General features: G+C 36.8%; 1 protein-coding gene across 2 annotated transcripts; it reads right to left on the bottom strand.

Moving 5' to 3' along the window:
* Window positions 1–26,640, bottom strand: LOC135689376 (putative G protein-coupled receptor CG31760). 2 transcript variants are annotated; one of them, XM_065206571.2, is made up of 10 exons: window positions 24,874–26,640; window positions 18,422–18,548; window positions 16,678–17,007; window positions 15,642–15,710; window positions 14,637–14,746; window positions 13,954–14,168; window positions 12,961–13,099; window positions 2,523–2,628; window positions 1,238–1,354; window positions 1–996 (listed from the first exon to the last, which is right to left on the bottom strand). In XM_065206571.2, the coding sequence occupies exons 1-10, from the start codon at window positions 25,758–25,760 to the stop codon at window positions 751–753; spliced, it is 2,346 nt and encodes a 781-aa protein (XP_065062643.2). In that variant the 5' UTR covers window positions 25,761–26,640; the 3' UTR covers window positions 1–750. The 2 variants fall into 2 exon arrangements, with proteins under 2 accessions (XP_065062643.2, XP_065062642.2); XM_065206570.2 differs by lacking the exon at window positions 24,874–26,640 and adding an exon at window positions 21,531–23,554.
* Between the last annotated feature and the right edge of the window lie 551 nt (window positions 26,641–27,191).

Genomic DNA, 27,191 nt, shown 5'->3' with positions numbered 1-27,191 from the left:
TGGATTCATTCAACATTCATTCACATCACATTTACTGTAAATATATATAACTTTACATCATAATGTATTCCATATTAAATATAAACTAGAAAAAAATTAATTGATAAAGAATAATTACAGGTCATACTAAATTTAATTACAGCAAAAATACTATTTATGATAGATGTGGCTTGCAATATCAAAATGGAATGATATTGGTAACAAAAGTCGGATGATTTATTTTTATCAAATGTGACAATAGACAAACGAACTTTAAACGTGAAGCTATTGATACATATTTGTGTAATGAGCCATTAACAAGAGGAGATTTGACTTTCGTCACTGGTAAAGCGTGTTTTATTTATTTACATTACAAAATCACGACCACCCAAGGCAACAGCGAATGGATTTTATTGTTTAATTTAATTGTTCTGTATATTTGATCTGTTGTACTTGAAAGGAAACAAGTCTTAATCAGGTGATCTACATGCAACAATATTACACCTCACTTTTTACACCTCACTGGTCATACGAAGTCACGTGATTAGGCTTTGCGCAGTCTTTAATAGCGAACTCCAGGCTACATAAGATTGTATTTTGTATCAAGAAATTACTTTCAAGACGAGGTTGTTGAAACATTTGATTCATTTAGAGCTGCCAATCGCGTGTCATTTATTGACGATTGTACCTTCAAAACATTATGGGGCATAACACATTTTCTACCCTCCCTATTACTAAGAACTGATTTAATGTACAGTCAATTTACTGAAACTACACAAAGTCGCTAACCAGCTCTGCAGCAGGCGAGAAAAACTGGAGTCCACCGCTCTTCCACCCATTTGTCAACAACTTTGGACTTGCAGGGGAAGAAAGTCCTTGACTTGCACTTCGCAGCGAAGTTGTCGATGCAGATATTCCGGACGCTAGTGAATCTGCCCGGCGCATCGGTCGATTGCCGGCCTCCATTTTTGCCAGTTTCATTGTCTCAAGCTGGGCATACAATCGCGTAATTTCAGCCTAATAGAATATAAAACCATTATAGAATTGTGGTTTCGTTTATAGATCGAGTTGGGAGGGGGATGTTCTCCGGGGCTATGGACTCCTGAAAAAGATATATTACTTGTTAGCTTAGCTTAACAAGCTTTGAAATAGCTTAGCTTAAGAAGCTTAAATAGTCAGAAAGCAATCAAATAACCTAGAACTATGCCCTATAAAGTTACACACCCTATAAAAACCAAAGAGTATGAAACAGAATTACCTTAAGGGTCTCGTTTTCATGTGCCAGATGTATTGTGCCGTCAGATGAACCTCCGGCTGAACGACTTTTAGAGCTTTTCTCTGCCTGGTCTCCACGCCCTTTCAAAACCCGAATTATCTAGAAAAAGATGAAACCAAGTCAGAAAATTTGACCGACTTAAAAGGGACACCTGTGAAATAACACTTTGCAATAAAAATCTTGCATCAATCTTTTAAAATAGCAATTGGTTACTCTGGAACAAGATTTGTGCTTTGTGTATCCATTGTAGAACATTGGAAAGCTAATAACAAATAAAGGAAACTTGCGATACATGTAAAGGTCTACGAAGCTAGGGCTCATAAGAAGTCTTATTGGTTGTCAGTTTTTGGTCAATTGGGGCAAGAAACACATGCCTAAAATACTCATGTAGATGGAAGAATATACTTATCCGATTAGGCCGATGAAACATGGTGGCTATTGGGCCCCGAACCATCCCCCACCCAACATTTTTGCGGAGCAAGATAAACTAATTCAAGAAAATATGGGAAAGAAATGTTTTATACCATTCTGTAAGCTTCTGTGCTAAACAGGTCTCTTGGCTTTGGTGTCGTTTTGTTGTCTTTACTATTTACATGTTTAAGAGACATTGAGAAAATTCTAGACGCTTATAATAAATTCTATAAAAAGTCGTTTTGACCAGCCATGTCTAGAGTCGTCACTTTATTCCTAAAAACTTTTACAATCAGATTTTGCAAAATATACCCTAACTTGATACATTTTTAGTTAATTTAGTTTTTCTTTTGATATTCTTCTGCTTATGTTTTATGGTTAAACCATGTTTAATTCAATTCTCTTTCCATTTTATTTTGATTCCTTATTTAATGTAAAAATATTTGATTCCAAATTGAAGTAAAATGACCTATGAGGCATGGTCGCGAAAGATAGCTTAAAATATTGCGTAGGGTCTTCTAAATCCATTTTAGATTCAGTTTCTGGCCATCTTTAAAATACCATACTTAAAACTTTTTCTTGCTGTCAAACATGGTGGCGGCCTTTACTAAACCCTTCCACGATCTTAGCAATTTGACCCCTCCATTTTTAAAAAAGCTTTCAACCGCCCTGTCCTAAGGACAGCAATCAAAGACAGCAAACAATTTATCAAGAATCAAATAGACCATGTTTATGGTCCGCGAGGGAATTTTGTCCAAGTGTCCAAATTAACATACATGAGACTGCAACATGTATTGTACTTGCCAAGCTCAATATTCTAAAAAGCATTTCCTACATAAATTCAAAACATTCTCACCTTTGGGAAGAAGACAAGAATAATCAGCACGGTGACAGAAAGTTGTATTCGTATGCAATCCATCAAATATATTATGTTTGGTCCAAGATCCTCCTTAAGAAATGTTCTAGAATGAAGAGCATATCGCTTTAAGAAATAACGCCAACAGTTTAAAAACTACTTTAACAAACAACTAATAGGTTGTAAACCAGCCTTTTACACAATTTCTCATGGGCTTGAATTTTCCTGGTTTTCAGGCCCACCAAGACCCTTTCTGGGCCCTGGGGCAAAAATAAAGATAGGGCCCGGAATGACGTCATTAAAACTGTGATTTATTATCTTTGTTAGTGTTGCGATCTTTGCTTTAACAAGGTCAATTTGCCCTCCATCCCCTCTCAGCGGTCCAGCTGGTTTCAAGGTTGCTGATATTCACCTAATTTAGAAACTGTCGATATTTCCCGATCCCGACGAATTTTTTAAAGCAACGAAGTCTTCGAGTATATCATTGACACGTTCCTTTGCCGCCTGTTGAATTTGTTTAGTTAGTCACCCTGTGTATAAGCGCCTTAAATATTCGATGCAAAAAATTTCGGCGGATTTATTTTTGGTGGAAAAATTTTGGTCATATCTTTCAAATTTCATTGCAAATTTCGGTGAAAACTTCTAAATTTTCAGTGGAAGGAAAATATTTCGGTGAGTAAAAAAACTAAATATTATCTGCAAGTTATTTCTATCTTCAACATAAAAATATTTGGAAGCAAATCACAAAAGTTACAGAAATCGAATTTTTTGATGCTGGCCTAATAAATGAAACTGAAGTGTTGGCAAGAATGTCATTAACTCTCATTTAGAGGACGTCCTTTTAATCTAATTTTCTAACCCACGGAGGAAAATTAATTGAAAGCTTTTAGAAACTAATACAAATAGAAACTAGTAACATAATTGTTTTCCTTATCCCCGGATTCATGAGGCTCTGGCGCCCAGGGTAAAAATTAAAATGTCCTGGATGTATAGTAATACTAAAATAATATCAAGGAAAAAATTTTTTTGTTATTTTGAAAGTCCATCATTGGAAACCACCATCGTTGCCCCTTCACCGAAAATAAATCCCACCGAAATTTTTGGCACTTAATGTAGTAAGGTAGTTAAGCTCATTTGAAATAATAATACGCATGCTTTAATTTTATAAAAAAGGAGATTTTAGGCAACTTCCAAAAAACTAAATTTCGCACCACTTTGAAAAAGTCTTGGATAGGCAATTGACATTATATGAATCACTACAATAAATCGCATCGTTCAACACTTCGGTAGCAGTGAAGTGACGTCATATTCCTAGTAGAAACAATGCTTTCATTTTGCAGTTAACTCTTTTTGCCATAGAATTCATCACCTTTAATTACTTCACGGGAAATCCTTTAACGTTATAAGCAAACAATTGAAAAAGCAACAAGATAAGGTTGTTTGAAATCTACTGAGTGCGTCAATGTTGTATACGCGATTTCAGCCAATAATTTTTCACGCAAAAGCGTAACGGTACTCGATATAATTGCTGCATGAGCTCACAAGATTTCTTCAAAATCCTTCCTAAAAACAGTGAAAGTAAGTCTACGGCAGCCAGTTCTTCTTCGCTTCTAAAAATCTAGTCCACCTTTAACCAATGGTGGTACTGATGATAACTATATCATAAAGCACTTTCGCGTTTGAGGGGAAACTAAGCATAACTATATCCAGGGTTGAGCTTTGGCCTACAATCACTTTACCTGGGTAAATGCATTACATCCATCAACAAAAGCGATATGGCAATTAATATGAAATTCAGAATCTCAAAATTTATTAAGTTTCTAATACAAATTCTGTTTCTGGAAAAAAAATTTGTATCGAATAAGTATGAAATAATCCCCGAAGGCGAGAGAATTCAATTGGGGGTATTTCTCCCTCCGTTCTTGTAAAGCAAGAAGTATTTCGACTGGTGGAGGGGATGTGTCGCTGTGAGGGCGGGAACTTGCCCTCCCTCCAGATTAATAGGTTTTGGTTCTCTCCAATCAAAGAGGAACCTGTGGAGAATGCAGGCAATGAGTTCTTATAAGAGGGAACACTATTTCAATATTTCGTACAACAAAAGTTACCAACATATACAAAATAAAATCGCCCTGCCAAGATGATTTACCAAACGTACAGGATTTCGTCGCCTTGTGGGATTCGGTTCCAGTACTCTATACACAATGGTTTCAGCGGGTAAACATACGTCATGTTTTTATTGAGTTGAAAATTGATATATGAAAATTGATGTATGAAAATTGAATGTCTTATTGCTATATGAGTTGAAAATTGGCTTTTACCAGTGCTTTGCTGTTTCATCATTGACTGACATGCTAAATCAAACAAAACAATCTTAAAATTGGCCACTAAGATAATGAGACTGGCCCTACACGTGCTACTGGGGAAGTAAAATCGGGTAAGTTTTTTTTCATGCTTAGATCTCCCGTAGGTACGTATTAACATAAACACACTTTAATAGAACCAACTAAACTGATGGAAATTGAGAGTTTGTGTTGACAATTTCCATCAGATTTTCTCGCAACAGAACTGCTTTTTATCTAATTTTTTTGTAAAAAATATTTACTTCTCACTTTTGTCACCGAGAATGCATACGATACGAGGAAAGCCTCAACCTTTGGTTTGATTTAATTTCAATTGACAATAGCCAAGGCCCATTTGTATTTCTAGTGTGATTTTTATTACCTGCACTATTTTTGAATACCAGACTGTCTTTAACTAGGATGTTTGATACAATTCTCGTCTTTTTATATTTGTTGGTCCTACCTAGTTTCGAAATATCTTGAAATACTTAAACCAGTTACCTGGCATGAAGAAATATCCTTTGTAAAAGGAACTACAGAGTAGTGCTATGTGACAAACAGGCCTAGATTCAAACTTATCAATTTTGTATCAAAATTGAAGTTTATTTTTCCTAGCCTAAAGTTCTTGGTCTATGTTCTGATGTTTTATTCTCTGAAGAGTGTCAGACGAAAAGCCCCAGTATACTCTAATTGAAATTTGTATTAAACTGACCAGTTATTGTAAAATTGATGATTTTTTGTATGTTAATCAACAAGACATCAACAGGAACAAAATGACACATTAATCTTGTTAAAAAAGTAGCCTTGGAAATCTTAGCTAATTTTCTCTTTGTTGTTATCATAACCAAGGTAAAATATGAAATGAAATTGCAATTTTGAATTGACACTTGTGGGTAGTATTGTGGCAAAAATACACTATGATACAGTTTGGGCTGCTCAACTTGATACATGGGGGCCAAGCTATGGAATGAGTTATCAAGGGAAATAAGGAATTTATAGTCTTAATTTTCATTTAGGAAAATATAAATAGCACCTTCACAGCATAATGTGAACCTTTTGCATTTTTATTGAATTTTTTAACTCAGACATGAAACCAAAACATATCCATGGGGGTGGTCTCTCCTTGACTAGTTTATCTATTGAGAGAGCACCTCCTCAAGGAATTCACCTCCATAAAAATTCTATCAATTTTCTGTATTTATTCATAGCAATTTTCTGTTTTTCATCTTTGGTAATTTTGTTATAGAATCTCTGTTAATTGTTGGATATTGAATGATTTTGTATGTAGTGGAATTTTAAAATTAAATGCAATCAAAAAAAATATACAAACAAATTAGGGGAAGGTGAAAATTGACAAATGTTGCATTAAATTAGAAGAGACTTCAAATTATTTTCATGAAAATAACTGGGCAGGGCTAATTTATTATGATGTATGTTTTAAGCTACAATATCAAACTTTCTACATTTTCTTAAAACCTAACAATGACATTGTCATGGGCACTTAATTGTGGCTGTTCTCATGACACAAGATGTTTGTTATTGAACAGAAGTGCATTTAGCTTGGGAACTATTGGAGAGCAAGCTTTTTCTTACTGCCTGCTGTTTAAATTTTCAGCAAGAATAAAAGCCACAAATATCAAGAATAACAGAATTAACAACATTAATGGTTTATTTGATTCAATTGCATTTTGAACTCATCATCACTAAATGTTCTGCATATGAAGTAGTTTTGCATGTAAAGGGAATTTTAAAAATTATATATTAAATTGCATAAAAGAAAATAATCTAAAATCTAAATACACCATACATATTCAATCAAATTTTGGCTGCAAACTTCATAAAACCATCAACATCACAGTTAAGAGTAACATTTTCCTATCAATATGTAGAAAAAATGTTTATGCAAATTTATCAAAGGCACTTGGTAGGGTAAAACCCAATAAAAACTGATGCCATTTGCAAAATTGCTAAACAACTAGATGTCAAATATGCATTTTCCATAAGTAATTTAACATGGACCATAACATCAATTTTAATACTCACTCTTATTTCACAATTTTTTTCAATTTTTCATGGAAATAAGTACTCAGAGTTTCGTAATTATGTTACACCTCCCAACTGCAGTCACTTTCATGTTCATGAGAGGTCACTGGCTGAATTTAAAGGATTGTTTGCTCAGAAGAGCAAAACATTAAAGACAAATTGTCATGCATACAACCATCTTTTCTTTCAGAAAGTGGGTTTAGTACTCATTGTAAAACCTATGTTTCTTAAAATTTATCAGTCACCACTTTAAGTTTCTTAGCTGCACAGCAGTTCTAGTACTGTGTTTCTTATAACAAAGAGTGTAATGTCATAACAAGCAATAGACAAGTACTGACACACTTTTTTGTAAAAATTAATATCTAGATATAACAAGGGGATAAGAATGTTGGGTGATGTCAGGAGACAGTGTGAAAGCAGTAACATTTAAATGATAGTTAAGTAAATTTCATCTTATAAATTGATGCACAGCAAAAAGAAGAGAAGGAAACATTTCTATTTGTTTTCTTGACTGAGGGGTAATAACTTGAGCATTTCAATTACAGAACTGATAACGATTCAATATTTAGAGTCTGTGGTCTGAAAGAAATTTGCAAAAAAGAAATCCAAAACCATACATATTTTGGTGACTCAAAAAAGAAAATTTCTGACTGAATACTTGGGTTTCCCTGAGCCTTAATCTAGATGTTTAAGAAGATGTCAAACAAAATAATGGCATCGACTCCTGTATGGAAAGTTAGATGTTACCCCTGTATGGAAAGTTAGATGTGTGATTTATGAAGCCTGACAATGTAAAAATTTACCTTCACTGGTGAGATCTTTTATCACAAAGTGGAGGTTTTGGGGTTTTACTCAAGATCAAGTCTATCTCACTGACTATATAAGCTCTGAATTAAATTGGAAAAGATAAGCTACTCTTTTCAATGAAAACTGGCGTATGGCTGAGAAGAACGTTTCGTGAACTTCCTAGGCCGGTCCGTTAATGCAAATAAAACTGGAAATAAAAGATGGGAATTTGTCATGAGAACTGTGAAAGTGGCGAAAGTAAATTTTGAATTCTTGTCTAAGCTGCGAAATGTGGGGCAACAAACGAAAACGACTTCACACCGTCTTGCAGGTGCTTGTGCATTTTGACATGTGGAATTATAAAAAGTAATTTTCAAGCCCTGTACGGCTTCTCAATAACAACCGATCATCGACTTTCCTATCAATTTATACTTCTTAACGAGATTTCGGGGAACGGTAAACACAACCAAATCTGGTGGAATTGCCGTCGTTCCTCCTTTTGTTCTTCTCTATTTTCAGCGATTCTGCGACCGATGTTGTCTTCTGGAGAGTTTGCATATTTCAACCAAAGGCAATTTGGTGACTAGGCCCTGGCTCTCTGGGAAACACTTGTTACTGATCGCTATTCGTAACGATATCTCGACAAAAACCTTTCATTAGCGATTGCCATCCTAAATCAACGTAAACCAGATAATTCTGTCCATTTTCAAGTATATTTCGTTGGATTTTCGAGCCGCGCTAAAATGTCACCGTGTATCTCTAACACTTTCTGTATTTCGTCATCGTCAACCTCAGCCTGTTTATATTCTTTTATTTCACGGATATCGGTTAAAAGTTTGATCGTATGCGGAGCAACCATATTTACATTTATTGTTGAAGGGTCTGCAGTTTGTTCAGATCCTCTTCTGACCCTTTCCTCGTTGCAATCTTCTGTTCCTCCGGAGTTCGTACGCTGCCTTCCCCGTGTCCTCGACGACCCTTTACCTTCTTCTCTCTCATTGTTGCTTCCCCCACAACACGACACAAAGCCAAACTTTCCACACATGCTAAGCAATAAACAGAGCGCAAACGCCTCAAATTCGCCAATAAACAATTTCACAGAGATAGCCAGTTGCAGGGGCTCCATATAAACAGACTTATAACACAGTGGATAGTCCATTTCCAGCATAAACTGCCATGACTTCGGTACAAGCGTACTCAAGTGTTAGCTTAACATAAGACTCTGTCAGCCAAATTGTGGCACCTTCCCGACTCTTCTAAGCTAATATTGCACACTGCTATGACGATCTCGGAGCAGCTCAGGATGGAAGGGTTTACAAGGCCTTTGTCTTACGCACTCGCCCAATTTCCACCTCATTTGATGAAGGGCATTGGCTTCTTTGAAATTTTTAAGTATTACTGGTCCAAGTTGGGCAAGAACACCCACGCCATTGATCTCCCTTCCATGCTCAATGTTCGCATTGTTCAACACATCACGTGACATTATACATTTCGACACGCAAATGACATTTGAAATGATTTGGCGGGTGTTTTGTTTTTAAATTAAATTTTTCTGTTTTTAAATCATATGTTTAGATGAAACGTTATACCTCCTCGTGATTTATACCATTTTGATCATTAGTAATAGTCACTGCCTTTTTGCACGGTTTGGCGGCTTTTAGACCCCCCAATAATAGGCCCCCATGAACAAAGACAGGCTCACAGAATTTTTTTATGTTCAGAAAAAGATTCTTAAGCTTCCCTATTTAAAGAAAATTTGAATCAGAATTTTTTGGTTACATAACGTAGAGTTGTGTATAAACATAACAAAACATACATAACATAACATAACATAACATAACATAACATAACATAACATAACATAACATAACATAACATAACATAACATAACATAACATAACATTACATAACATAATATACCATAACTTAACATAACTTAACATAACTTAACATAACTTAAAATAACATAACATAACATAACATAACATAACATAACATAACATAACATAACATAACATAACATAACATACATAACATAACATAACATAACATAACATAACATAACATAACATAACGTAAGGTAAGGTAACATAACATAACGTAAGGTAACATAATGTAACGTAACGTAACGTAACGTTACGTAAAAGGACAAAGCGTGCATGGGTGTGACGCATATAAGTGGTCTGTATAGATTCTTTCCACAAACCATTCACTTCTTTCCGGGTTCCTATAAAACCCAAGAAAGGCGTACTTCCTAGGTCAGGTAAAAGGTTCTGCTTATAGCAACTGTGAGTGGCAAAATTGGGTGACGTTCGGATTTCTGAAAAACTGCAGTGCCATCTAGAGTCATATGGTAGAACCAAATTTACCGAAATTATGAAAAGGTTATAAAATACGCTGCTAGCATTAGCGCAACTAGAGTTCTGAGGTGTGACGTCATAAAACACCTATTTTTAGCATTTTTGAATATTAACCAATACACATGTGGCCATACCTCAGCCAATTCGCTATACATTTGACTAATTTTGCACGCTTAGAGGTATTTCATGATGCTCTTTCAGACTATGGGATGTAAATTAAAAAATTCAAAGCATTTATTTTTATGGCGTCATCACTTTAGAACTTTCTTCCTGAGGAATATCCTACTCACCTTTCTCCAATTCTACATCATAATAATCTCCCTCTTATTGACAATAGATACTCTATGCCTCGTCAACATTTTCTTTAATACTCTTCTGAAATTTCTCATATTCGTCCTAGTTTCCCCTCTCTAACCATACCTCTCCTATTAAAAAGATTTACTGCCTTATCAGAAGGCAACAAAAATCGACTTATCATCCATGTGTATTAAGAAAGTAGAACTTCACAAGTAATTCATTCATAATACGTCATCTAATTGTGAACATTTTGTCAGAACTCATGTATTGTGACTTTGTTTTACTTTCAAACTATCCACCTACAAATCTCCACGCAAATTATAAACCAAAAGAATAAAAATACAATAACACTGACTTAGAAACTGGGTTCGGCATGGCCTGGTGTCGTGCCAATTATTTATTTGTGCAGGAATTTACCAGGACAGGACTAAAGGGCAAGCTTAAATTTAGAAAGTTGTAGCGGTTAGAAATCTTTGATGACCTAACATCACGCAAGAAAAAATTGAATGGTGGAGTAACGTAGAATTCCGACCACGAGCAACATTATGACGCAAATTGATAAACTGCTGTAATTGACTTTCGATAAGAATTTATTACGTAAAATATCAAATAATACCATCCGAGCATGTCCCTTCGGATCCCTGTTCTATTAATTAAAAATAAAGTGTCTAGATTCTTTGAGTTGAGAGCAAGTATCGAATCCGTTTTAAAGGACCTTTTCGTATAAGCATGATAAAATTCCTGGTATCTCGTCAGTGAATCCATGTCGCCATTATAATGCGGTTTCCCCAACAGTTTAACCAGAACAAGGGCGCAGCGACTTATGTACGTTTTGCGTAATTCTCTATTTTTGCTCCAACAGATATCGGTTGGGTATGACGACTCCACCCTTCAGGCGGTAATTATCAAGGAAAAAGGTTTGTAACAATCTTTTGGTGCTACAAAAACTTAAGAATAGATCTGAAAAGAGCAAACTTTCTGAGTCATACTTAAGCTTGAGCTAAGCCATTTGAAAAAATGTTTGTGTTACTCTATTTCTGCCCTGCATATGACGAGAGAGCTTTTCATGGTTCTTAACGGTTCTCAAAAAAAGAAAATCAAAAGTTTTTCAATATAGTTTGATAATCCACACTGCTTAGAATGTTGGCATATTTTGTCCCTGCACGGTGTTGTGTCTTTTGAATGATGACCTCAATTTGCTTTTAATATGACGGTAATTTTCAATTCATTATAGCAAAGAGAAATCAAAAAGGGTTTTAAAAAATCTAGTAGAATAAAACGGTCAAAATGCAATTGATATTTCTAAAAATTCTCAATTTAAGGTTTGCTCTGTATCAGAAGTAACCCGAAATCACTGCCTTTGCAGCTACACAGGAATTAATTATTTAAATTCAACACTGGGGTTCAGGGAGGACTTGATACTTTTGTTTAATAAATATGGACTTTGGGACTGCCCTGGATTGGCTTTTGGGACTGCCTTGGCTCTGACTCTGACACCGGGGCTGAATGTGAACGGCTTAACTATATATATGCATGGAATGCTCACAAAAACATATTCAAATGATGTAAAACTCTCAAGTAATGATGCAAAAAGAGCTTTAATCCTAACCCAAGGGCTTGCACTCTCTTGGCGATTTTTATAGCGGAAAACCCAATAATTTTGCTTAAAAGGACCTGCAGAGAAAACTGCTGTTTGATGCAGACAAATATAAAATCTATAAGGTTCGAAAAAAGTTCTTATTTTCGGGAGCTGGGACATATCCATAGCACCACCTGCCCTGGAAATGCCACATTTGAACAGTTGCGACCCAAAGCCATTCCTGCCCATCTGTGATTTAGAACAGGAATTGGATCAACTGTATCTTAAACATTAATCATTGAACTAAAATATGGAGCTCTGCTTCCAATTCAAGTTGAAGATTTCAACATTTTTCTTGGCACAATGTTTTATCAAAGCTTGAATCAATCCTGGGCCTCAAAACGTCATCCCAGGCATCATTGCTTGCATTCTTGGAGAGCAAAACTTGTTTTGATGTAAGGAAGTCTTTTATTACTGAATCTTCCCCTGCAAAGAGGCTAGTACTGCAGATCTTTGAAGTTTGTTTAGGGGCGGGCTTCCAAAAACTACCCAGCATCAGTACACCCAGTACCTTTTCTTCCTCTTTCTATTGCAAGATTTTCTCTACGGACATAACATTTATGCTCAATAAGGTTGTTCAGATCCCATTTGCAGAAAAAATAGGTAAACCATCCGTTTTTGCCGGTATGCTTGAAAATTTGTTGACGAATCACCCCTAGCTAGCAAAGTCTCGTTGCTTTTGAAATGTAAATTTGTTTAAGGAAAGGTGTCACTCCCCGCCTCTACACCCCTGTAGCCAGGGCCTGGCAAACGGCTTTATTCCCAGCTTTATTCCCAGCAACATTCTTGTAAAAGATATACCTACCTTTAGCCAAGCGTGATGCTTTCAGTTATAGGTAATCAGCTGGAGCACAAAAAGGCCCATCAGCTACGAAATGAGAAATCTGACATAAGCCACTTTGCATCTTCCATTGATGCTGATTCTAAAAACCTTCTTTACGAAACACGCCTTAGAGAAATAAAGATAAACTTACTTCATAAGTTTCATGAAAATCATGAATACTGTCATGTTGTAGATGGACCAGCTGATAAACTTGCTCTCGTTAAACTTGGTTGGTGCCTTGCGAATTGTGTAGCAGAGATGTATACCCCAAAACAGCAATAGAATATCCACTAAAATGAATTAAGAGACAATTAAATTATTTCCGATATCTCCCTCTTGTCCACACACAGGCTGTATACTGTTCTGGGGATACGTTTTGTCACCTATCCCGTCCCAAAAAAGTCAACCGGCAAGGCCTTCGCAATTTGTTTATAACTCCAATTGGAGAGATAACAGAGGGGGTGACAAGATACAAATTTTCTGACCCTCATCTTTGGCTTTAACAAATCTAAGTTCATTGCAGCTATGTGACTGCCTCAACCCCAAATTGTGCCCTATTTATCACTGAAAAATGTGCTGCTCTCCAAGAATTTGGCGAAAACGCGCTTTCTGACTTCACATTTATCTTTTTTTATATAATCATTTGTTCACTATTGGCTTACATGCATATAATTATGATTAGCATTAGCTCATATTACAATATTGTTTTTCCTTTTTCTCTTAATATATCAAATCTTATTGTAAATATTTCTCGATTGTTCGCGAACCTTAACTATATAGTAAAAACTGGAGAAACCCTTTCGACTAAAACAAAATATACACACAAATATTTAAATCAAAGGCTTGACTCGACCAGCTTCGGTAACTGGGTTATTCTAATGTTGAGCACCTCTGAACAAAAGTGATTTCTGATGATTGTATCTGCTTTTCTCAGGCAACTTCTGTATTGCAGTATTAGTAAGCTTGTTCGTTAGCTTGTCCGACCCTAGTGTTAACTAACATTTTTATTATCATCAAATTTATGTCACAACAAACATGTTATCTCAACCCGTTAAAAATATCCTTACTGTTACCCGTAACTGAATGAACATAAGTTAAATAGAAACACAATAAAACAGGTAAGAAAAAATGAAGATTCACATACATAATAGCAAAGAGTGATGCCACCAATTCTCGGTACAAGTTTGGAATTTTAGACCATCTTTCGTTTTATACTCTATTTCGGTTGGATTATCTGCCACTGTCCATATTACAAGAAGAACTATGTAGGCAGCAACCAGGGGGGCCAGTCTTTGAAGCAGGCCAAGGTCGCTAACAGTCACACGTTTTGCGTTTTTGATTTTGAATATGAGCGAAACCCTGAACATGACAGAAAGAATGTCTCATGAGCAATTGTTCATAACGATAAGATGACAAGATGACCAGCAGAGTCCAGAAAAACTGTTAACCTTCCTTCAGACAAAAACATTCAAGAAGGCAAATCTTCCTCACAAAACAATATAAATTGGGCGTGGTTTGGGTGTGCAGCAGGAGGTTCTATTGTTTTTCGCGGACCTTCCTCCGGTCAGTGGCCATGCGACCGTAATGTTTTCCTGACTCTGATGACCAGTAACATCACTACTCGTGTAGTCTTCCTGCAAATCTATTCCAGCGTTCAGAATAAGGCTTTTATATACACCCTGTTCTTGCCTTCTAATGGTTCCCACATGAGCCTGTTCCCTGCCAGTGCTGTGAAGTGCTCTTTCTTCCTCTGGCCTTTCTAACAGCTTCATAGACCTTGTACGAATTCATGATATCTAACTTAACTAACGACGGCGTAATACATACCTCCAAGTTTTCAGCAGCAACGACCCATACATCAGTATAAAGCCCACATGTTGTAACCATGGGGCTGCCGTGCATACTTCTGCACTTGGTGCTATGAACAGCACTAAAGCCTAAAGCAAACGATATAATCATGAATTGGTGTGATGAAAATCCGTCACAAAACAAGTTTTAGAGAGCTTGTGTAAGGGGTTCGTTGGAAGCCAGTCTTCTCAACCATTCATGTAACCCTTACATTGTTGAAGAGTACTTAATTGAGGTAGGAAAATCTTTTAATAACCTTTAGCTTTTGGCTTGATCTTTGATAAGAAAATGCTGAAATTTCAGTACATTTCTGATTCTAAATCTTGAAGTGCCAAATCATTCCGTCTGAAGTAAAATTTTATTCAACATTTGGCATCACGATAGGGGGTATATTCAGTGATTATTGGAGAGAGGGTAAAATAATATGGGATGGTCTGATACTTGATATTTAAATGATCTCGAAAACATCTTAGGAAAGTTTTAGGACAACAGTAAAAATACCGGAATCAAACTCAACTTGTTGGTCTCAATACGAGGAAAGTGTGTACTGGCTGACTGGTATGACCCATTTGGAGCCACAACTGGATAGCAATAGGATTGCAGTGTTAAATTCTCATTTTTTTGGAATATTACCACATTCATTGATTATATATATAATTTTGAAATGTAAGACTGTTAAAGAGTATAAAATAAGTTGTTCAGAAATGTTTAATGATTAAACATAAAAAGAAATGATTAAACATAAAAATTGTTCCTAGCTCGAGGTGTTTTGAGCTCACTTCGCCAAATCATTGTATGATTTACATTGATTGAATCTTCAGAGGGTTGCGCCATGCACCCCGTTTCTGGTTACATTACTGATTTCATGTGTGACAATAACTGCCACAAACCAGCTCAAAAGCCAGCAAGTACACTACTGGAACTAAGATGTTCGAGTTGAAACGAATTGAATACATCGAGAAGGTATTGCTGGATAGGCCTTACCTCACAGTACATAAGAGTGGCTCCTAGCAACGTGATAAGTAGGAACAGGGGGCTTGCACTTTTAACTACCTGTAAAATAACGCCCATGAAAACATGATTGAAGATGCCCAAATAACAGCATTTTTGCTGCAGTATTTCTAAGTATTGAAAGATATCCAACTGGTCATATTAGGTACCCACGCCCTTAATAACCCCACTACGCAAAGAATGATAGAAAAGTGCTAATTTTTAACACTGTCAGTGCCATGTGGGTTATCCTGCAAAACCTTATTTTGTAAACTTGCAAAACCTTATTAAATTATACTATCCGTAAAAGAATTCCTTAAGAAAAGACAAAAAAGATAAAGAGAAAAGAAATACATAATTGAGACAAAAGGAACCGTTTGTCCCTTAATATGCCTAGCTTCTTTCAAATGGGAATTTACATGAGCTATGAGTAACAATAAATACAGCTTTAATTTAGTAGTGAAATACATTCTTAAAACAGGACGCTTCGATCGAAGATTGCACATTTTCCCGAACTCCCAATTCAAACAATAGTAGCAGTGACTGCATCTCTTTTGATTTTCTCACGTGGCGGCTGCTTTATGTTTTGGTCTCGTGACAGTAATGAATTTTAGTACACCGAGCGGCATATTCAATTGAGTTGTTATTTTTAATCTTTTATGAAATCATAAAAACATAATTCAAGCAAACTTCCTACAAAGAAATCCTTCCTTCAAAAGATATAATCTAAGTTGCCAAAAATTTTGCTAGAACTTCTGCCTTTCATGTTGTGTTAATATGTAAAATATTTAGAGCCTCTTTTGCAGTTGAGTATAAAATGTAGCCTCTCACTTCCAAATTACTCAATTAGTTGTTATCGCTGTCTTTTTATAGTAATTTGTTCAAATGCATAACACTTGGTATTCGATTTGATAGATGTAATATAATGGACATAAACCCCGTCACAGAGGGCGTGGGAGGAGGAGGGAGGGGTGCTTAGAAATACTCTGCTTTTCTAATGCCATCAGGAACTATTGTAGAGAAAATATACCTGAACTTCTTTGTTCCGCCAAATGAACCCAGATATACCAAGTAACATCAAAATGCAGAAGAGATTGATGCCTAATACGCTGTATCGAATTTCGTCATCGTATTCCACAGTGCAAGGACTGTCGTCGTTACATTTGGGACAGCCTTCGCGGCAGGGCAGGCAAGCGAACATGTTCGGATCATTTTTCATTCGTCCCTCAGCGAAATCTTCCTCGATAAAACTTCCATTGAAATATCTTTGCTTGAAATTTTTGTTAGAATGGTAATATCCGTCTCTGCAAACACATTTGTATGAGCCAACAGTGAAGCCTTTGCCAGGGAGATGAACGCACTGAAAGAAGCATAAAATAAAAAAGTATTTCTAGGGATTTTTCAGATTAAAGATTAAAGAATTTAACCAAAGGTCAGTGGCGTAGCGAAAGGACAGTAGAGAAAAATCTATCGATGAAGACATAGATCAAGACAAATAAAGGTGTTATTTTACCTACTGATTGACTTTTTTACCGACAAACTAACGATTTTTTGAACCAGTTGAAGATTTACCGACTAACTGATAAAGAATTGAGGGTGTAATACCCACTAACCCCTCCCCCTTAGTTACGTCCCTGCCAAAGGTGTATGCGATTTCCATATAATGAGACGCCCCTCAGGGCATGATGATTCGTCAATTCTTTTTGTCAATCAATCCTTGAACAGCATGATATTTGGATATTTGAATCTGGTAGTCTTGATATAGATGTTGTCCTCGCAGGGGCGGTGAAAGGGGGGCCCCGGGGCCATGGCCCACCCACTTTTCTGCAGAGCTAAAGAAAAAATTTAGGCCAAAGTGGAAATAAATGTAGTATATGATTCTGTGAGCAACTTTGCCTAGTATTCTCTTAAATGTGTTCTTAGCTTTCCTTGGTTGCTATGTATTTACCATAGAAGGCTTAACAAATAGATCAAGAAACCTAGTCCAGAATAACTTGGTGCCAGCACAAATTGACGGAGTTTCGGTTTTTCCTAGCCTAAACTTGGCACACAAGGTCTATTTGTTAACGAAAACTTTCTCAGAAACATTACAGAAAGAGAGAAATCAGCTGTTGAGGGAAAAGAAACAGCTGGAAAGAACTTTGTTGAGGATATGAGAAATACAGTATGGACAGATTTGTTCTTAAAAAGAATCCATTCCTACTAAGAAAGAGAAAATATCGACGCAATTATATTATATTCTATTTATACTCATTTTGACAAGCCTAGTTTTAAGGTTTTTCAAATTTTTGTTAAAGCCCTTAATTTCCGAAAAAGTTCAGATCAGATGTTACAAAGTTAAATCTAAACCGTACAAAATTGCTTAACTTTTTATTTTTATTTTATTTCAAAATTGCTTAACTATAAAACTTTGCAAAACTTTTCTATTTCAAGTCAACATCACAATAGACGCGACTATGCGACACCTTCAGTCAAAATTCAATTTAGATACAGTTTCTGGCCATCCCTAAGACACCATAATTGTAAAAATTTTCTTGCCGCCAACCATGGTGGCGGCTTTTCCTAAGCCCTTTCAAAACTTTGATATTTTTGCCGGCCCTGTCTCGTGGTGACAATTACTGAATAATCATGTTATCATAAAAGATAAGAAAATGCAAATTGACTGTGGGCTGAATTCGCTAAAGTTTACGGAGATCGTGAAAGCAGGTTTAGCTATCTAAAAGATATGGTTTATGTATAAGCAAGCCGGTAAGGTCAATATGCGAATAACCAACCCTTGAAGTTGCATTGTGACAGTGATGAGTTCCAGCAAATATCTTGTAGGTGAACTGCGAAGTGCCATCTAAATCACATTGGTTTATATCAACTTGGCTGAGATCAATGTCCACCGAGGCCACTCCCCTGCAACAATAATATTCAATCTAAATAGCGATAAAGATTTTTGCCGGCGCTGCATACTTTCGTCAAGATGCGGAAAAGCGGAGGACACAGCTTCTCTGCTCCTCCACGCATCAAGTTTAGTCTGCGGCGCAGGCTATACTCTAAAAATATTCATAACGCAAAATTTGTCAATGTGATCCACTTTCTATACGGTAAAGATGAGCTACCCAAACGGTTCCTCGACGGAGAGTCATTTTTTCGACTAGAAAATACTTCTCCATGGGGAGTAATGCGAGAAAAAATGCATGAAGGCATAAGACAGCTGTTCGCCTGTTATCAATTCAAAATAATAAAGATACAATTTAAACACTTTTCACGTGGTAGGCTCAGTGACTTGCTATACTCTCCTTTCATTGCATGGTCTGATGCTGACGTTTCGAAAATTTACAAATTTTAAGGCCACAGATATTTTTGAAATTTGGCTTTAGAAATGTTCTCATGCCATTTTCAGCATCCCTTAGTTTCAGTTAACAAACTCCAACGCATCACCAATTCAAATTTTTTTTAGATAAAGTTAATACCTTAACAGGGTTCAGATGACGCAATGAAATCATGTCTATAAATTCCATAGAAACAGTAACGTGTATTACGTCTGCGCAGAATACTCCAAATGGGCTGCGTTTAATCTTAGCTCTGAATCTTAAGGGGTCTTTTTCATTGTAGTACCTATAGGTAATGCCTTGATATGAGGGTAATGCCTTAGGTATAAAGGTAATGCCTTGATATGAGGGTAATGCCTTAGGTATAAAGGTAATGCCTTAGGTATATGCCGTGAGAATTCTATTAATTAAATCAAAATTTTGGAAAAAACTCAGGCTTTGTTTAGATTTTGCTTTTTTACTGTTTAGATTAGCTAAAACATGTTGGATTTTGAAAGATTTATAATTAAAATTGGATTCAAGACATCATATTCAAGACAAAATTTAAATTCTAAATAAAGACAGCACCAAAATAGTTTTTCCCTTATTTGCTTGGGGTGTGATCGACCAACTACACGCTTTTTTTAATAAGAACACTTGGCTCTAGTTTCGGATTTGGCGGTTCTTATTTTGTCGCATATACCCAGCCTAACGTGTTTCTAATTTTGTTTTTTATTTTTCTTAATAGACATGTGCATGGTAAAGTAGTTAATGCCACTTTGCTTATTGACTTCTCCTTCTATTTGTCTTATCGAGTTTCTGTTGCTATTCTTTTATGTTAAATTTTTAGCTGCTATTTTGTTTCTTGAGTTTTATTGAATTTCAGCCTGTCCTGCTTTTTATGTTGTTCTAATTTTTTTGGAGAAATCTCAGCCTGATATTTTTTTAAGGGCTGTTCTTAAAAAAAGCGTGCATCACCAATAGAGAATTGTCGCGCCCGAATCACCCTCAAACCCCTCATCAGTGTTGGCCAACGTAGTCCAATCCACTGTGTTACAGAGCTTTTTTGAATCTCTCGACAAATATTTCAGAATTGACATCCATTACAGGACCGTGGCATGAATATCATTGAACTATAGGGGCCATAGAGTAGAAATAATTTTATTCTCATAGACAGAATTGTTAGCAATTCATTTTGCTGACAAATGGGGGGGGGGGGGGGGTGGGGGTGACCCTCTAGTTGCTCTTTTGCACGAATCGTGGTCTAGAGATTTGTACGTAACCTTGTAAATACGTGTCTTTAGTAACCTAAAGCTAGCTTCTTTCTTTCCCAAGTAAATTCTCTAACTAAGTCTCTTTTTCCCTTTTTAACAAACACCGATGAAAGATAGGCCATCCAGCTGCTCTAGTTTTCAGCAACTACGCCTAGCGCATACCGATATAGCTTAGTGTTTTGTAGAAGTACCACGTTGATTGAAAACATACCTCGATTCATGACAGTAGACAAAATAGCACGGAAGGTCCAAAAATGTAGTATGTGTACTACAGGCGTTCTGTCTGGAATGGGAGGGCCTACATACAAGCTCACTTTATATTTAGAAATTTCCTTGATCATGCTGGAAATAGGCAGGTTGGAAGTAGCCATGTAAGAAGTATATACAACAAGGCTTGCACTTTAGTCTTTGCGCTTGTGCATTAGTTAAAGAAGTCGTTTACAACTAGTTAATTTTCTTGCATCCCATTTTCATGGTTTTGGAAGCATTCAAAGTGCTGAAAATAGTAAACTATATATTTTGCCAAGTAAGTTCTACTTTCTTGCCATATCAACCATGTTAATTTGTACTTTGTTGTATTTCGTTAATAATTAAACAATCTATCATTGAAATATTCAGAAGTGGTAGTATTTGCCTACTTCTAGAACTGAATAAAAAGAGGACATTTTTGAAACGATAGAAGATGGGGGCATTACTACGCAGAAATGATTCATTGGGCCTGACAAGCATTTTAGCTCTCCGTTACATTTTTCCTCTCCCACTTCATAGCAATTTTTCAGGTCAACCATAAAAAATTCGCCTAATTATCTCATATCTTTCTATATAGGATTTTTAAAGATCCTCCCTCTGCTACTAAAATAATACTCCGTTCCCTGTTCTCACAATACACTCTTTTTTTATAAGAACCAGTAAATTTAAGTTCAGGCTGACTGTTCTTAATTTTTTCGAAAATCTGAGGCTGGATTGTTCTTAATTTGTTCTTAAATTAAAAGGGTGTAAGCAGTGCTATTGCTAGCTTTTTCGCTCTAAGGAGGTGTTCAGGCCTCATTTGCTAACAAAGTGAGTGAGACAGCCTTGATTTGCTGACAAATTTGAATATTCACCGAAAAAGCACCCACACATCGCTAAAAATCCTCGATTTTGAGAAAAAAACGTTGTTCAAAATTGCATTTTGCAGAAGCTCAGCCTCAGCTTGTTCTTAATTTGTTCTTAACTTTTGACCAGTTTTGAGGCTCGTGTTCTTATAAAATTGTTCTTATAAAAAAAGAGAGTGTACTTTGCTTTGTTCCTAAAATCTTCACCATACTCACATCATTTCTATTGGATCATCTGATGGTTTGTCATATCTGGTTGCAAAGAACGGCACGTAAAACCCCACAATCCAAGCTCGTGTTGTGCTACACTCAAAATGGGGTCTTCCCCATAACCCATCGTCATACTCCGCTATTGGGTGAACAACATGCCGGATCTTTTCGTCCGCTGTTTGATTTTTCCGCGGTGTGAAATAACTTGATCTACAAAGGTATGTTCGATTATTTGCGATTGATTCTAGAAACGGCAAAAAGTTTGTGTGTGCTGGCCCCCAAGTTGTGGATAGGTCCTTGATTCTGAGGTACCCATCTTCTTTTCTTCTGTACGCATATGGTGCGAAATACTTTTGACTTTTATACTTATTTTCCAAAAACCATATTCCACTGCCAAACATTCGTTGATGATTTTGCATATTACTCTTAACAATGCTGAACAGAAAATCATCACTCATATTTGCTGTTGAATTTCCACGAAAAACGGGGTTCTTTAGGTCACCAGCGCATGCTCCGCGGTTTAGAAGATCTGACATCATGTTTGCCGTGCGAATCGCTACATTTGCTATATCACGAAATGACGTGCTTTCGAATCTGATATTCAGCAGCGGTATTGGTTTTTTGCCCTCAGTAACCAATTTACTACAATCACCTTTCGCCTTGTGAATTGATTCGATAATATCGAAAGCATCCCTTGCGGACATGTTAAATACAGCCCTCGGATCCCAAACTTTGCCTGCGGAGCGGTTTTTTCCGTTGCAGTTCATCAGTGTTGGTGGATGCAACTGACCGTGCATTAGTGTACAGTTTAGGGAAACATTTCCATGAGGGTGCTGCATCGATAAAATGAGTAATGGGAGCATTATTACCAGAAAAAACTCTCCAAGCATCACAGTATTTCCCAGTCGTCGATTAAATCCGTTCAGTTTATACGCCATCGTTATTCAGCCGTGCTTCAAAACAGCATTAACTGCAAGTCAACATTGACCTTCTTGCATCACTTAAGCATTCGAAAGGCTTGTGGAAACGTAACATAAATAATTCAGCAAGTTGTGTTGAATAATCAATGCACGTACATCGGCGTTTACAACTATCGAATATTGGCAAGTTTCAACCTCTCCGCGCTTACAAACAGTTGTTCAAGGAAGGCATTCTCGCTTCTCGGCTCTTCCGTATCTTTGCTTCCCAGCACGATACCACATAATCCTTAGCTTCACTGCAATTTGTCAAGTTCTGACAATCCTTCCTCATTGACAGGTGCTAATGTTTGCCTTTTGTGTCCGAAAAGTCGGAGCACATGACCAGCTCCGCCCCCTATTTACAAAGTGATCACTTCCGCGATTGCGTAATGTACATAGAATTGCTCTTTCAAAACAGCCATGGATAAACCAAACATTCCGCACCGTAACCTTGATATAAGGACTGAAACGGCCTTCTCTCACTGCTGCTTGTTAATTACAGCAGACTACTTTATTTTGAGAAAGCTGCATTAAAGTTTACTTACGTAGTCTAAAAGTGTTGAAGTTGGCGTTCTATATTCCGAAAGATTTGCACATCATATCAATTTACCACAATCATTAAACTACCGTAAATATGCCCCCCTTTAAAGTGCTGAAAAACATAAGCCCCCGGGGGGCTAAAAAGAGAATTTACGGTATCGGTCATTGGTACTCCTTTACTTACTTTTTATGGTGGGCTGTATGTGTTGGCTACCACTCGTTTCAAAGACCGTGAGAGAATTTTTAGAACAGTCGCCTCATTGCCAACTGATCAAGACAGGGAAGGGTCTGCTTCGCTTTACTGCTCAAACACCAGGGAATATTTCTATCGAACCTATAATCTTTTTCCGTAACCGATTGCCTAGAACAGTTGTTGTCACACTGCAATTCCCATTCCAAAACCAACCCCAATTCTTGGACTCTATATTAAAACAGCTTTTTTTAGCTACTACAAGAAACCAGTCATAGCCTCCTCTAACCTTCTAAAAGACTTAAGATACAATCATCTACTGTGTTAAGCAAGTCATTAGGGTTGGGAAGTCTCAAGGAAGGGAACGGTATTCAATCTATGCATTTTGAAAGTACATAGATTTATTTGGTTAAAAACATAAGTTAAGGGAAAATAATGTTACGAACTCACTTTGTTGGCAAATGAGGCCTGAACGCCTCCTTAGAGTGAAAAAGCTAGCAATAGCACTGCTTACACCCTCTTAATTTAAGAACAAATTAAGAACAAAGACAGCCTCAGATTTTCGAAAAAATTAAGAACAGTCAGCCTGAACTTAAATTTACTGGTTCTTATAAAAAGAGAGTGTATTGATAAACCATGCTGCCAAAATTGTCTTGCAAAACCGTTACTTAGTGGACTTTGAAATAGTTCGAGTACGAGTGGTAGGAAAATGGATATTGAAAGAAAAACAACATTAAGAACGTCCGAGCCTTCGCCAAAGAATAAGCGTATCGAGACTTTGCATAGTGTTGCTAAAAACATGTTAGATGTGCGATAAGCCACAACGTTTTATCACGACCATTATGATATTCAACGAGTATGATTGGTTGAATAGGCCTACATTATTGCAACAAAACAAAATTTATCTTCATTCTTAAATAAGGTTGCAAGTTTGATACAAAAAGATAATTGCCACTCATTTTGATAAACGCATTGGTACTTTTTCGAAACCTGGGGATTTAAGAATGAAGGGAAGAGTGTTTTCTTTTTAGGCCAAGGCCTCCGACGAGGGGGAGGGGGGGGGGTGGGTGGCCACCATGGTAATGTTTAATCCCTTGGCTATTATTTGTCTTGATTCATGAGATATACAGGACCTATTCTAGACTATAAACCTAGAAATCCTATTAGCATTTACTCGTTTTTTCAATGTGTGTGCAACAGTCTAATATGAATCGGATAGATTTGAAATTGAAATTTATAAATGTATTGAAATGAAAGCGGTCTGATATCTGCTTTCTATTATCATTGAAAAACTAGATACTCGTAAGAAATAAAACCAAATTAATTTCAAAAACTTTTTGATTTTCCAGAAAAATGGCACATTTATTGAGTTTCTTGCTTTTTAGCTATTTCAGAATATCTCACGAAGAGTTGCTTAAACCATTATTTCACCACCACAGAACAGATCTGATTTTATTTCTTAAAATTACCTTGGTATTAAGAGTGATATTTTGAATACAAACAGTTCTATTACTAGGGAGTCCCTCCTTGCCTGTGGCCCCAAGGGCAATAGTCCCCTAGCCCCCTCTCAAGGGGGGGGGGGATTAATTGGTGGAGGAACTTAGGACTAATTGCGTCAATATCTGAGACACCTGGCATTTAATGTCATAATTATACTTACATGAATTCCAGAAAATTCTTATCAGAGCTTGAGTTGGTTGCTATCCTGAAGAAGGGTACTGCGTAAGGCACAAGCCAAATCTTAGCCGATAGGCATTCGAAATATGGCCTTCCCCATGACCCGTCGATGTACTCGATGTATGGCTGTATATACTTGACATCATTCTTGTCTGCGGACTGGTTTTCCCGTGGACTAAAAACGGACGTCAAACACAAATATGTTCGATTTTCTGACATTTTTTCAAGATATTCTAAATATTTCTTTTGATCTTCAGTCATTTTTGTGGAGCGATCTCTTACGTCGAAGTACGTGCCATTGCCTAACCTGAGACTGTAGGGAGCGAAATATTCTTTCCCCTTGATGGCGTTGCGGCGGAATATGATACCAGCTCCTACTACATCCACATCGACTTCAAATGTATTGCGAGCAAGGCTGTACAAATATTCTATATTGGAGCCAAAATCAATCATGGATCTGCTGTCCTCCGCGCCACAATATCCGCGCGTCAGTAAATAGGACATCTGGTTTGCAACGCGCACCGCTTGTTCTGCTTGTTTGCGAAAAGCGATGGTACTCTCGTATCGAATCGATAACGTTGGAAAACTCAATTCATCACCGCCAATAGTACAATTTGCTTTATGTTTTGATACTTGGCCAATAATTTGAAGTGCATCTCTTCCAGTCATGTTGTAGACCTGGCGGTCATCAAAGACTGGCGACTTGTAAGGTCTTGACTTTCCATTGCAAGGTTTAGGGTCACCAGTTTCAGCCGCTGGAACGGGACAAGAAACAGAAGAAGCGAAAAATTTTGATATCTGTGCGGCTGAGAAACTCAGATGTAAGACATCCAGATAAAAAACACAAGAAGCAATCCATTGCCACTTCATGCTGCAATGTGTTGTTTTTTCTACGTAGTAACAGTGTTTCCCAGACGATTTTCTGGTCTCAAAGACTTGATCTCAATTTGTCCTCATGCCCAAGAAGTTGCCACCAATGGTAACAGCTACATTAGCTAACACTGAGATTGCACAAAACGACTAGAAATTCTGGTTTATCAAACGTTTAGAAATTCTGGCCAAATAGACTTTTGCTCAAGTCAAATATTGATGACGGGGGTGTGAAATACGGAAGGAAGCATTGAATATCGATCATTTCTCACTTAGGATCAGAGAATACAAATACATATTCTGTCGTGGAAACTGGGACGTCATCAAGAATCTGGGACAGGGCCGTCGGTAGCTATCGTGCTAAAAACATGAATGTGTTTGCAGAACTGTTTGCACTGTAAGATTTAGGCATTAACTTTTTAAAATTTATATATTTAAATTATGGACACAGTTTCGTTATTAATTCCCTTAAGCATTGACCTTTACACGTGTCTCAGAAGTATCTATAATTGAAAACAAGTTGCAATTTCTTAAAGATGTGCAGAGTTGCAGGGAGAAGGAATCATAACTAGCTGAGTACCCCCAATGTTCTGGCAACGCCCATTTCAAACCCGGTCATAGTAAAATGTTCTTGGCCTGAGGAAGGTTGACAACTTTTCTGGACTCTGGTCCCTTTATATGTGTCAATGATCATACCCTGCTTCAATGACCAGGTCTTAGTAATATTTTGAGAGGTTTATCTGAGTTCTCAAAGCTGAGACCGTTTAGTGCCTGTATAACTTTTATATAAGAACCAAAAAATTGAGATTCGGACTGGCTGCTCTCTTTTGTCCAGAACTTTAAGCCTGGGTCGCTCATCATTTTTTCTTAGATTATTAGGTTTTTAGAGATGACGCAATATCTTCGCGTAGACTAACACTGGATGTGTAACTCAGGCAATGTTTTCTAATTACATTAGCAAAAAGATATACTCTTCCATGTAAGCCCTATCCTTAAGAAAAATATCCTTACAGGCAATGTTCTTGATAATAATAAACGGTACAATTTCATATGTACAAACTCTAGCTTTAGGCCAAAATCACTAAAGTAAATTTAATATTTCTGTTGAACTGTTCAGTATTTTTGGTTTCTTTATTGATCCCGGGATGGAATTTCATATTTTGGACCCTTAGAGACTTCTAGGTACCCAGTATGGTATAAAATAGTTGATGGTCAAAAGTGTTAGCAAAATTATTCAAGTTTGACTCAAAATGTTTGTTTTTTTTCATTCTCAAAGTATAAATTTGAGTTGCTCTTTGTTGCTGTATCAGTCTATAGTTAAACAACATCGGGTTTCGAAGTTCTGGCTCCCATGCCAGGCGCGCAACCAGAAATTTCAGAGGGCAGGGGTCCAACACACAAAAAGGGCACTATTTAAACTTTGTGTTGGGC

The sequence above is a fragment of the Rhopilema esculentum genome, chromosome 5 (genome assembly GCF_057945365.1).
Source record: "Rhopilema esculentum isolate cy_ngs chromosome 5, ASM5794536v1, whole genome shotgun sequence".
NCBI lineage: Eukaryota > Metazoa > Cnidaria > Scyphozoa > Rhizostomeae > Rhizostomatidae > Rhopilema > Rhopilema esculentum.
The sequence above is the reverse complement of the archived record's forward strand: the minus strand, read 5'-3'. Positions and strand labels throughout refer to the sequence as shown.

Bases quoted from the DNA above. Each gene is read 5' to 3' on its own strand.
- LOC135689376 (XM_065206570.2), bottom strand. From the start codon at position 22,462: ATGGCGTATAAACTGAACGGATTTAATCGACGACTGGGAAATACTGTG. The intron at 1,355-2,522 runs GTGAGAATGTTT...ATCTTTTTCTAG, and splicing joins TTCTTGTCTTCTTCCCAAAG to ATAATTCGGGTTTTGAAAGG. The intron at 997-1,237 runs GTAATTCTGTTT...ATATTCTATTAG, and splicing joins ATGAAAACGAGACCCTTAAG to GCTGAAATTACGCGATTGTA.